The following is a 12,393-nucleotide window of genomic DNA, read 5'->3' on the forward strand; positions in this document are numbered from 1 at the left end:
TCATGTCTCAGACCACATTCAACCAGCCCTCTGCTTCTCTCTCACTGCATGGGTCCTAACCATCTACAAATCCACCATATACTGTAGAAAATAATGATTGAGGGGATAGGCAATTTCGGGCTCCCGCAAAGAATAAAGAAAGCATCTGCCTTTTTAGTGTATTTAGGGGATTTTTTTGTTACCTTGTCCTGGATCTCTTGTTTTTCCTTCATGGCCTCCTCCACTTGGATCTGCAGGTCACTGATCTGCACCAGATCTCTTGTAGACTAAACACACACACACACACAAACATATGTAACATATACAGTTCATTTGAACTCTTAATCTGTGCTAGTAGTATTTTAAATGTTTTTTTAAAGCTGTTGATATACACCTATATAAATGTATAATCTTTGACTTTTTATATCATACACGTTTTGTTTTTGAAAGAAGTCTCTTACATTCACCAAGGCTGCATTTATTTGATCAAAATACACTAAAAACAGTAATATTGTGAAATATAATAACAATTTAAAATAACTAGTAACATTTCTATTTGAAAATATTGTAAAATATAATTTATTCCCCTGATGTCAAAGCTGAATTTTCAGCAGCAAAACTCAACAGTCTTCAGTGTCACATGATCCTTCAGAAATCATTCTAATATGCTGATCTGCTTCTCAAGAAACATTTTCTTATTATTATCAATTTTGAAAACAGTTGTGCTGCTTAATATTTTTTGGAAACTTTTTTCAGGATTCTTTGATGAATAAAAAGTTCAAAAGAACAGCATTTAAATAGAAATAGAAGTTTTCCGTAACATTATAAATGTTACTTTTGATCAATTGAATGCATCCTTGCTGAGTACAAGTATTCATTTCTTTAGAAAAAAATCTTCCTGACCCCAAACTTTAATGGTACTATATACAGTGGGTACGGAAAGTATTCAGACCCCCTTAAATTTTTCACTCTTTGTTATATTGCAGCCATTTGCTAAAATCATGTCTGAATACTTTCCGTACCCACTGTATATGAGGTCACCTGAGCCACTGCAGCTTTGTGTTTCTTCATGAGTTCGTTCATGTCCTCCTGATCCTCCTCAAAGCGAGATTGCAGGTCGTTCTTCTCTCTCTGTAGACGACTTATCTGCTCCTCCAACTGAGGGAGACAGAACAGACAGGGTTGTATGAGTACCTTGAATAGTTTTATTCACGGATTTCTAGTATGAGGAATTGTCACACAACCTGTCCATGTTGCCATCTGCCTGATTTGGCAGCTTCTACCATGTGACAGATCAATACCATACCAAAATACTGCAGAGTTTGATTGGATGCACAGAGTTTGACATCAACAACAAAATATGATTTCTCATTCCCTTTGAAAACTACCAAACCTGTTTATTACACACACACACACACACACACACACACACACACACACATATATATATATATATTAGCTATATCTAATAGTTGCATTTTATATGTGCTGTTTTTCTCTGCTCTACATGACATAACTTTTAATAACAGAACACTTCCCATAATACAGCCACAGTAGCACTGCAAGTACATTTTAACAAGTACATTTCTGCAATTTTAGAGAAAGAGTTTAGAGTAACATTTCAGTGTAGGACTAAAACACTGTCATTACACATAGTAATTGCATATTTCTGGTTGAGGCTGTGATGAGGAGATTATACCCTTAAACTCTTCTATTTGACATCATCTCCTCTTCCTCAGAAATAATAAATCAAATGCACACCCCAAGTGAACCATTAAAATCTGAGTACCATAATTTTAGAGTACTGAAAGAGCCTATAGCATGAATGGGGGAGGAATCAGAGAAGACTAGATGCACTGATATTCATTTTATCTCCATCCTTTTTCTGCCCTCAGTGAGGTAAAATGTGAAGTGACAAAATCAGAATAGGCCTATATTTAAGATATAAAATTCCATGTGGATCAGGATTTGTGTCAATGAGATTTCACTGTAGGTGGAGCCAGACAGCATGACGCTGCAGGAGTAAAAACCAAGCAACTGTCAAAATGTCTTGTCAGCTGTCACAGTCACAGTCAGTTAGGACAAACACATAAACATGGAAGAGACAGGATTTAATGCTTTATCGTGTCATGCTTGGTTAGGACACCGTGATTCAGGGTTTCTTTATCTGACTCTGGAGGTTTACATTTTGTCCCTCTGGAATATTTATTCTAAATGGTTTTTCCATCAGCCTGAGCAGGACAATGATTGAACTGTAAGCACTTTATTTCTCTTTACCTAGCAGTTTGAGTGAATCCTGACACATTTACTGCTCTATTCAACTCAACAGATGAATTTTGCCTCAAAACTAACATATTTCCCCACAATGGCTCTAACAAATCTGGTGGACAATATGAAGTTTTCTAAAGAAGGAAAACACGAACGGCACAATCTATTCTCTGTAAATTCTTAAAGGAGATGTTGATGACTCGCATTCTGTTGTCTGTAATGATCGACTGATCAATTTCACACAGTGAAGTGCTCAGTAATTGGAGGAACTAAATAAAACTCGTGAAACATCTGAAAATGTGAATTAATTCCTTAATATTTTTAGAGTTGAAATGGTCATAAATGTTGTATAAGATCATGTCTTGTTTATGAACAATGAACTGTTTAAACAAAACGAACAAAACAATCAAACAGTAAATGAACAACCCAAACAATTGCTTAAACAAAAGACAGTAATCAGACAGTAAACAAACATCTTAAACAACTAAAGGACAAACAATACAGTAAACAAACACTCTAAAAACAAACAAGCAAACAGTAAAGAAAGAGCCCAAACAATCATATATAAATAAATGTACTTATGTTTGAACAAACGTGAATAAAACATTAAAACTTGTCCTGTTTTCTGACCACTGAAATGTTTCCAAATAAAATAGAATATGACTCACAGCCATCTTGGCTTTGGTGATGTCGTCCATCTGGATATTAAGGTCCTCAATTTCCAGCTCCATAGACTTGCGTGCTTTAACTGCAGCTGCGCAGGCAAACTCTGACTCCTCCAACTAAACCAGATACAACACACATACATACACTCCTATTTGATTTATCGATCTAGTGAGGGACATTAATTATCATTTCTACAGCTCTGATTGTGATTCTACCTTATTTTTGAGTGCGATGATCTCTCTTTTGCTTGGCACATTACTCTTTAGGTGGTCCAGCATCATCTGCGCATCAGCCAGAAGAACTTTTGTACGCTTCAGGTCCTTCCTGAGACGTTTCTCTGTCTCTACATCTCTCTGACCAACCTGTTATATGGTGTAATACTGTGTTATGCTTTGTTGAGTTTAGTGTTGTACACAGCAAAATCCCCAAAGTCAACTCTGCTCAGTGTACATATTGTCCCAATCTACAGAGTGTTAAATTAACTCTGAAGCAGAGTTACCACTGTTGAGGATCATGTGATATGTTTTCATGTCTAAAAGCCTGAGCAGTAGTTGTTCATCTTCAACATTGTTAACAGCGGGTTTTCTTTACTAATGCTCACTCATCAAATAATTAATTGCTTAATTATCCCATTAACTTTAACTCGGCTTCAGTGTTACTTTAACACTCTATAGATTGGGACAATATGTACTCTGAGCAGAGTTGATTTAACTCTGGGGATTTTGCTGTGTATGCTGTCTGTAATATTTGTGTTTTTTTGTGTTAGTACCTGTTCCTGTGCCATCATCAGTTTGGACTCCAGATCTCTCTTTTCTCTCAGAACTCTCTGTTTATCTTCATATTCCTCCTCTAACTGCACTTCCATCTGCTTCAGCTACACACGCACATTTCAAAAGAGCCATTAGGAAACTTGGAGGTCTCAAATTGTGTGATTTGATTGTGTTCAGATCCTGTTTGTTCACCTTCTTACTGCAGGACAGTCTGATCTCCTCCACTTCCTTGTCTTTACTGTCCAGCTCTTTAGAGTGCGTTTGTTTCAGTCTCTCCATCTCCATTTCCAAACGGAGTTTAGCCTAAATAACACACACAGATCAGATGAGGTTAAATGTTGATAATATCCTCTGAAAAATAAAGTTTCCAAGTTTTACTTTTCCACTCTTCTGCAATGAACGATGTTATTTTAATATTATTTACATACTAGTATTTATAAATATATTCAATTAGCTTTTATTTTTCAGTTTTAATTTGAGTTCAGGTTTTAGTAATTTTTTTACATTTTTATTTAATTGTATTTTTATTTCAGTTTTAGTTTTCAGTTACATTTATAATTTTTTAAGATTTTCATCTAATTTTACTTTATTTCAGCTTCCATGTTTCCATTAATGAAAATGATTTTTAATAGTTTTAGTTTTAGTTAACAATAACAACGGCTCTGAATAGAACATCATATAATTCAGAGTCGCTATCCATCTTTGATTCGAACGTTTTTAGCTTGTACCTGTTCCAGCATCTGAATGGTTCCAGCCTGTTCATCAAGCTCCTCCTCTTGATCTTTGACCTTTGCTTCCAGGTCACGCAGTTGCTTCTTAACCTTTGCGAGTGAAGCCTCGTCTTTCGACTCCTGAGAGGAGAGATCCTGGAGCTCGGATTCCAGCTGCTCTACCTTCAGACTGATCGTACACAGCTCTGTGTCCTTCTCCTGTTTGTTAAATTATGAATTTTGTCATTAGCTGATGGTTTTGTGGTTTTATCAAAAGCAATTTACCGTAGACTTATTACAGAAACCTGACGTTATGTAGGCATCTTGCTACATAAGGATGCGAGAGAGAAACATTCACTTATCTATCTTGAGTCTCACCTGTAGCTGTTGTCTGATTGTAAACACCTCACCAGTTAGCACATCTCTCTCGCGGCCCAGTTTCTCCCGCTGGTTCCTCTCCTTCTGTAGTTCCTCTTGAAACTGGTTCTTCTCCACATCAAACCTGCCAGAAATGTCAGAAGATAGACAGGTTTTGAGACATGTAATTTCAAGAGCAACATGATAATCTGCTCATATCTACAAAGTCATAATCTAGTCATAATCTAGCAAACACAAACTTCAGTCGGTAGGCATTCAAGCAAACATTTCCTCATCTGCTTCTGATTTTGTAGATTTTCATCTGCATTGTTAGTAGAAAAGTGTTGGATTTTGAGTTTTGAGTAAGCCTTTTTCCTTTTTCAACTCTCCAGATGCTGGAAATTCTGTGAGCAAAATGAAGTCTATGCATTGAGGTTACTCATGAATCGTCAAGCATGTTGAGATTTAGTTCCAGCTCTACGTCTGATCTGCTATGTTTTTTAGCTATGAGCAACATCAGCCAAATACTAAACACACACACCCAAATAAAAACAGTCCAGCAATAAACAAACCCAACCACAAGCTCAAACAACCAGACAGTAAATGAACAGTAAATATATAAATAACAAAACACTCAAAACGGTCAATAAACAGCCCAAACAATCGAACAGTAAACAAACAGCTTAAACAACAAACAGTAAAGAAAGAGCTCAAATAGAGATGTAATCATACAATAAACAATAAATTGAGATATCTAGGAATAAACAATGAGTAAACGAACAGCTCAAACTATACATGAACAGCCCAAATAATCAGAAAGTAAACAAACTGCTGAAACCAAAAGAGTAATTAGACAGTAAATAGACAGCTTTAACTAAACAGCAAACAAAAGACAGTAATCAGACAGTATATGAACAGCCTAAACAGCACACCAAAGACAGTAAACAAACAGCTTAAACAACAAACAAAAGACAGTAATTAAATAAACAAGCAACTTAAACAACAAACAGCAAACAATCAAACAGTAAAGAAAGAGCCCAAACAATCATACAGTAATCAAACAACATAATAAACTGTTTACTGTACTGTATGATTAAACAATGAGCAAACGAACAGCCCAAAAAATAACGTAAACAAACCACTGAAACTATCAAACAGTAAACGAACAAAAAGCCCAAAAACAAACAGCCCAAACAATTAAACAGTAAATGTATGGCCCAAACAACCACAGAGTAAACAATAATCAGAAATCTCTATAATCAGACCCCGGCAGGAGACTGAAGACACAGACTGAGGTATGTGTGTGTATGATTGGCTCTTACTTCCTCTGCTTTCTCTCAAGCTCATGGTTGCGTCCCTCTTGATTTTCCAGGTGCAGTTTGGTGTCTTGCAGTTCAGCTGCCAGCCGCTGGCATTTCTTCTTCAGCTGCTGGACTGAACGCTGGGACTCCTCGTGGTCAGCCTGCAAGTCCCCTAACTTCACAGAGAAAGAGACGGGAAGGTGAAGTTTATAAAAGTCTAAAGATTCTGAAGTGTTGCTGGTCAACGTCAGAGTATCATTTATTTTAGCAGAGTTTGAATTCAGATACATTTCACACTGTGTGTAGTCTGTCAGCAGGCCTAGTGTTTGTGCACTGTGTGTGTATTTACTGTGCGATATTAACTTTTCTCTCCAAGTGTCTCTTGTTCTGTTGTTCTGTCTCCTGCTTGTCATCCATCTCCTGCTGGAGTTTTTTCTTTGTGAATTCTGTGTCTCTGACGACACGTTCATATTTCAGCCTCCATTCACCTCCTGACATGCACAAACGCACAGAGACAGATTTTTTCACAGTTGTTGTTTTGATGAGCTGTTTGTGTGTGTATGTGTGTGTTTTCAGCAGTTTTTGACCAAACTGGCCCTCTTTCCATTCCCAGCAGCCAAAAAATGCTATGTTCTTATTAAAATGAAGCATTTCCATAATCAGCTTCAAATGCTGTCTGATTGTGTTTCTTTTTTTTTTTACCAGAATCATCACCATCATTGTCCACCTCGCCATTGAGTTCTGATGCTTGGAGGAGTCTGGCCTCCATGATCTCCATCTCCATGGACTCCATCTGTTTCTTCACAGCGTCAAACTTCACCTGAGTTTCAGTAAAATAAAAGAACAGGTATGTTCTACAGCAGCCCACTCACAAAATATACTCCTACCACAACTTTCACAGTTTATAAAAACTATAAAAAAGACACAAGCAACTCATAATTTAAAGTAGTTCAACTACAGTAAATCTACACTTATGAAAAAGTACTTAGCTACACTACAAGCTACTAGATGCCATATTGTTTACCATATTAAAAACAAGTGATTTTACTTAGTATTTTGAACTGTTACTAAACAGCAGCATTTTACTAAATATTGTACCAAAAAAAGTCATAAAATGTTATCTTTAAGTTACTGGAAAGAACAATACTATTTTACTGAATTATGTTACTTAAAAACAGTTAGCCTAGTAGCATCTGTCCTTTAGTTAGTTACTCCCATCACTGTTTAATAAAGACTGAAGCAGGATTGATGGTGTTCATGTACCTGCATATCCTTCATGTCCTTCTCCAAACGCAATCTCTCGCTTGTTTCCGTCTCCAGCAGCTGGGATGTGGACTCCGCAGAATTTCTCTCATCTGAAAGCTCTGCAGTCAGCTCTGTGTTCTACATAAACACACTTTTTACATAAACACAAGGCTTTCTGCATTTATATTTTCATTAAAGGGGTCATATGATGCTTTTTTAAAGATCATTATTTTGTGTACAATTAAGACATTATCACTTACTACATTTATTGTCTAACCTTGTGGAGACACTCGGCCTATCTAACTCAAAAATAACATCCTTTGCTTTCTCAACATTTCTCTGGTTTTCTTGAAGCAGGACAGCAAAAATGAGGCTATGCTTTGCATTTGAAATTAAATAAGATGCTTGCATCTCTTACTCGGCTCTCCAGACGATCCGAGATCAGCCGCAGCTCGTTTCTTTCCTTCTCCACTTTCTCCAGCTTCAACTTCAGATGCATGATCTCCTCCTACAAGTCAAAACAACAATTTTATCTCCAGCAAAAGATAATACTGAATATTTAGATAAGAACAAGACCATTTTTGGCCTGAGGCTTGCTGAGCTAATATTATATGATCTGGTGTTTTGATCAGGAAAGATCTTTCTGCCTTCAGGTGAGTTCAGGAAGGGGCCAGATGGCAATGTTGCATTTCTGAAGCAAATGCTTTGAGCTGGGATTGAGATGTGATAGCAGCAGGAATCAAAGAGAAGTCTCAGCTCTAATGCTGATGCAACAAAAGCCCTCAGATCATGTCATCTTTAAGGCAAACGCGTCCACACACACACACACACACAGATAAACCTTCGAGCTCTACTGTAAACTGACAGAAGCTTTGCATAGCGAGCAAACCAGGGAATGAAATAAAGAGTAAGATGGAAAGTCTCACATCTTTTCCACGAATCTGTTCTTCGGTGAGCTGAACCTCTACTAGAGGTCGTACTGTGGTGAAGAGCTTCCACCAGGGCCAGTCCTTCACACCACGATTCTTCTTAATGTTCTTCTGGACACAACGGATGGCCAAATCCTGGATCTGAGAGACAGAGAGGGATTTGTTTTAGATTATTTAAAGTGAAAGTTCATCTGAAAAATGAAAATTCATGTTGTTATAATTTATTATAGCACATAAGTCGTCATAGGTCGAAACTTTCAAGCAGCCCCAGTTTTTATTCATTTTCATTATATAAAATACAGTGGCCCAAATATTCATCAGCTTTTATGTTTTAGGGGGAAAAAAGCAATAGAGGTTTGGAATGACACGAGGATGAGTAAATGATGACAGAGTATTAATTTTGACTGAACTATTCCTATAATTTCTGCATTACATGGGTTCAGAACAGGCTGATGATACAGATCTCCATCTGTGAATGACATGACGGTTGCATTAACAGCACAGCATGAAATGATTAATGTTCCTTTGCAAATACAATCATAAAAGCCACAGTATGACTTTGATATGACATTTTTGAAAAAGTACCGAAAGACTTGCAAACCAAAACTGTAAATCCGACTGGAATTAATTAAATGCACATTATGAAGAATTGAGAGGATTTGATTCAGAGGCCCAACTGCATGCCATGATCTGTGTTCAGAGGAGCTTTTATTAATTTGAGAACTTCTAATGACTAATGTAACGGAAGCCAGCGAGTAGGTGCTGTGCAGGTAAACCTCACTCCCCTGATCTCAAGAGACGCACTAGCGACTGATGCTAGTGGCTGCAGTCTTTAGCCTCCTTGTTAGTGTGTCCGCCTCCCATGCCGGAGACCTGGGTTCGAGACCCAATCGGAACGAGAACGAGGTGTGGCGGTGAGGACCTGGGAGAGAGGGGTTACATTGGTGCCGTGACCCGGATGGGAGTGAGGTTAAGGGGGGTGAGTGTAACGGAGGCCAGCGAGTAGGTGCTGTGCAGGTAAACCTCACTCCCCTGATCTCAAGAGACGCACTAGCGACTGATGCTAGTGGCTGCAGTCTTTAGCCTCCTTGTTAGTGCGTCCGCCTCCCATGCCGGAGACCCAATCGGAACGAGAACGAGGTGTGGCGGTGAGGACCCGGGAGAGAGGGGTTACACTAATAATTCTAGGGAGACTAAACAGGAGAGCACTTAAGAGAAGTGTGTTTTTTTCAGTATTAAAATACTTTCTACTACAGTTTAATATACAGAGACAAGTAAGTAATTTGTAGGTTAATTCCCTCAAAAAGTGTAAAGACTTCTGTGGTGCTTTCAAAACATTATTCGGTTTGTTTGAGCTGCACATCACCAGCAACATTGGCTCAACCAATGGATTGAGTTTGGGGCAGAACTGTTTGTTTGGCTGACCAATGGGAGATGGGGGGGAGTTTTTTGTCTGCAGTTCTGCTCGGTGACACTAGTGTTGCAGAAATTACATGCTTCAGCTTAAATAAAACCTAGTCACCTCCGTAAATGCTCACCTGCTCAATGCTGTGCATTGATGTGTGCATTTTACTCTTAAAGCAGACTGATATACACTACTGTTGAAAAGTCTGGGTAAGTAAGATTTATTTTTTTGAAGGAAATTAATACTTTAATTCAGCAAAGACGCATTGGGTTGACAATAAAGATGCTGTTTTTAACATTTTGTATTTTAATTTTGTCAAAAAATTATCACTGTTTCCACAAAAATATCAAGCAAAACAAGCGTCTTCGACATTGATAATAATAAGAAATGTTTCTTGAGCACCAAATCAGCATATCAGAATGATTTTTGAAGGATTATGTGATACTGAAGACTGGAGTAATGGCTACCAAAAATTCAGCTTTGCCATCACAGGAATAAATTACATTTTAAAATATATTAAAATTGTTTTTTAATTGTTATTTTAAATTGTTATAATATTTCACAATATTACTGTTTTTACTGTATTTTTGAAAAAATAAATAAACAAATGAAGCCTTGATGAGCATAAGAAACGTCTTTCAAAAAAAAAAAGGGAAAAAAAAATTTACCGACCCCAAACTTTTTAACAGTAGTGTAAGAGACATAAATGTTGAGATTCTGATTGATTGACATTGTAATTTCAGCTCAGGACTGAAGCAAAATGGAAAATTGACTTTACCTTCCTCTTTTTGAAGGCCTGTCGAGACAGAAAGCCCCTGCAGGTGGCCTGGAACAGCGTGATGTTCTGTCTGGTGTGTTCATCCCTCTGTCCCTCTAGTTTAGCCACTGTTCCAGCCCTGAAGAACACCTAACAGACACACACACAAACAAAGCTGTGACAACAGCAAAGAGCAAAGCATGTTAAAAGTGCATATTATGATGGTCTTAAAATGTCAGAGTAGAATCAAAGAGACACAGATAAACTCATAGAGAATCATAGTTTCAAACAGAGACAACTTTTATCTGTAATATAAGGTTCATAAGCACATGGATGTTTTTCGTAATTAATTACCAAAATGTTGCAGTATCAATTGCAATTTAAACTGAACAAGAGCTGGCTTTCCTTTACACTACAGTATCAGTTTTCTTCGATTTATTATTCATCAAAGAAATACATATTTAATTATATAACATTATATATAATATACTGTATTTTGTATAATATTTGAAATTTTATTTAAATTATATTTTGTTTTTATTGTTTATTATTTTCATTATAAAGTTCCATTTTAATTTACATGTATTCATTTAGCAGATGCTTTTATCTTTTCATATCTATCTGATCTGATGCACATAGTCACGAAATCAGATGAGATTTACTCATGAGACATGCATTTGAGAAACAGCAGGTGTAAACGGCAATCTGTCTCACCTGATGGATGTTAAACTAGATATAAACAACTTGGGGGTTTGAAGAGAGCAAAAATAAAGAAAACTCTGAAATCACGAAATGTTATTACACTCATGCAATAATTTTATCTGGCTTCATACTCAAAAATAGAACATCTGACCACAGCAGTCTGAACGACTCAAGTGAATCAATGTCCATTTAACTCATGTTTGGTTTATTTTTTATTGCAAGTAACTGTAACAGCGCAAGTTGTGCAGAACTGACAGGAGATGTTGGTGGAGTTGTAAATCAGTATGTTTTGTTGCTCGAATCCTTTGTGAAGGGCCCCTGACATTGTAATCCATTTCTGAGCACAGTTTGGCTGCCACAAAATAATTACTAACTATTCCAACTTATAATACGGTCTAATAAATCTCCATTCTTCTGGGAATGCGCCAGGCGGGGCTTGTTTACACACGCCGACATTTTTTTGTTTTTTTCTGGCTCGCTGTGGTTTTCCAGCTGATGGGATTAAACTATTGAGTGCCAGCGTCTGTTCACACTGATTACGACAGCATGAAGAACCAGGAAAGACACAAACAAACAAAGCAGCTCACGCCGAGATGAGAGTTTCTTGATTCCAGCCGATGGACCACGCAGTAGCAGACAGAAAAACACGCAGATGAAATATCATCCACTGCATATAATTCAAAATTTGACTCACCTGCATCCTTTGACGCTTCCGAAGTGATAAAATTAACAGTAAATTGTGTATGTGTTACTCACCCTGCTCAGGCCCATGTGATAGCTGCTCTTCTCTAATTCCAAAGACTCCAAAAGCTCCTCTACTGCCTGCAATGACAAACACACTGTCATGTCTAGTTCACACAGTGTACATTACAAAAACACTGCTGACCCCTGTGTAGGCCTACTGGACACACACACACCGGTTATTCTCTGCCGTACAGTCCCCAAACTGTCCAGACAACCATCAGCCCTCACCGTGACACTGACACTGTCTTTGTCATACGGAAAGGTCTTGAGAACTCGATCTATCTGAAAGGGCCCATCTAGATTACAGCACTAAAGGGGGTGCTGGCCCCTAACAACTAAAGGGCCATTGTTCGAATCGCTTCACAAAAACCTCTCCCCTGAGTCGTTTTGACTTCCTCTGGGACTTGAAACGCGACTGACCTTCTCTGCTGTGTCACAAAAAGAGGACGGTCATCTTTCTGTATCCTTTTTACTCTGAAAAGCTGATGGTCAGAGTCTAAAATTGACTTTTAACTACACCTGTCAATTGACCTATCAGTAAGCCCCACCTGCGAACTCGG

General features: G+C 37.7%; 1 protein-coding gene across 1 annotated transcript in view; it reads right to left on the reverse strand.

The window, feature by feature from the left end:
• The window catches only part of LOC107697452 (unconventional myosin-XVIIIa-like), a 48,302-nt gene that overhangs the window by 5,794 nt on the left and 30,115 nt on the right, over positions 1 to 12,393 (reverse strand). Inside the window, exons 22-37 of the mRNA XM_016498244.1 lie at positions 11,846 to 11,911; positions 10,409 to 10,537; positions 8,223 to 8,366; positions 7,715 to 7,804; positions 7,315 to 7,434; positions 6,754 to 6,871; positions 6,415 to 6,542; positions 6,073 to 6,227; positions 4,772 to 4,895; positions 4,412 to 4,612; positions 3,876 to 3,986; positions 3,683 to 3,787; positions 3,129 to 3,275; positions 2,916 to 3,029; positions 1,021 to 1,137; positions 183 to 266 (exon numbers count right to left, since the gene is read on the reverse strand). Of these exons, the coding sequence (XP_016353730.1) occupies positions 183 to 266; positions 1,021 to 1,137; positions 2,916 to 3,029; positions 3,129 to 3,275; positions 3,683 to 3,787; positions 3,876 to 3,986; positions 4,412 to 4,612; positions 4,772 to 4,895; positions 6,073 to 6,227; positions 6,415 to 6,542; positions 6,754 to 6,871; positions 7,315 to 7,434; positions 7,715 to 7,804; positions 8,223 to 8,366; positions 10,409 to 10,537; positions 11,846 to 11,911 (1,953 nt within the window). The remainder of the gene's footprint in view (positions 1 to 182; positions 267 to 1,020; positions 1,138 to 2,915; positions 3,030 to 3,128; positions 3,276 to 3,682; positions 3,788 to 3,875; positions 3,987 to 4,411; positions 4,613 to 4,771; positions 4,896 to 6,072; positions 6,228 to 6,414; positions 6,543 to 6,753; positions 6,872 to 7,314; positions 7,435 to 7,714; positions 7,805 to 8,222; positions 8,367 to 10,408; positions 10,538 to 11,845; positions 11,912 to 12,393) is intronic.

The sequence above is a fragment of the Sinocyclocheilus anshuiensis genome, unplaced genomic scaffold (assembly GCF_001515605.1).
Source record: "Sinocyclocheilus anshuiensis isolate Anshui unplaced genomic scaffold, SAMN03320099.WGS_v1.1 scaffold939, whole genome shotgun sequence".
Lineage (NCBI taxonomy): Eukaryota > Metazoa > Chordata > Actinopteri > Cypriniformes > Cyprinidae > Sinocyclocheilus > Sinocyclocheilus anshuiensis.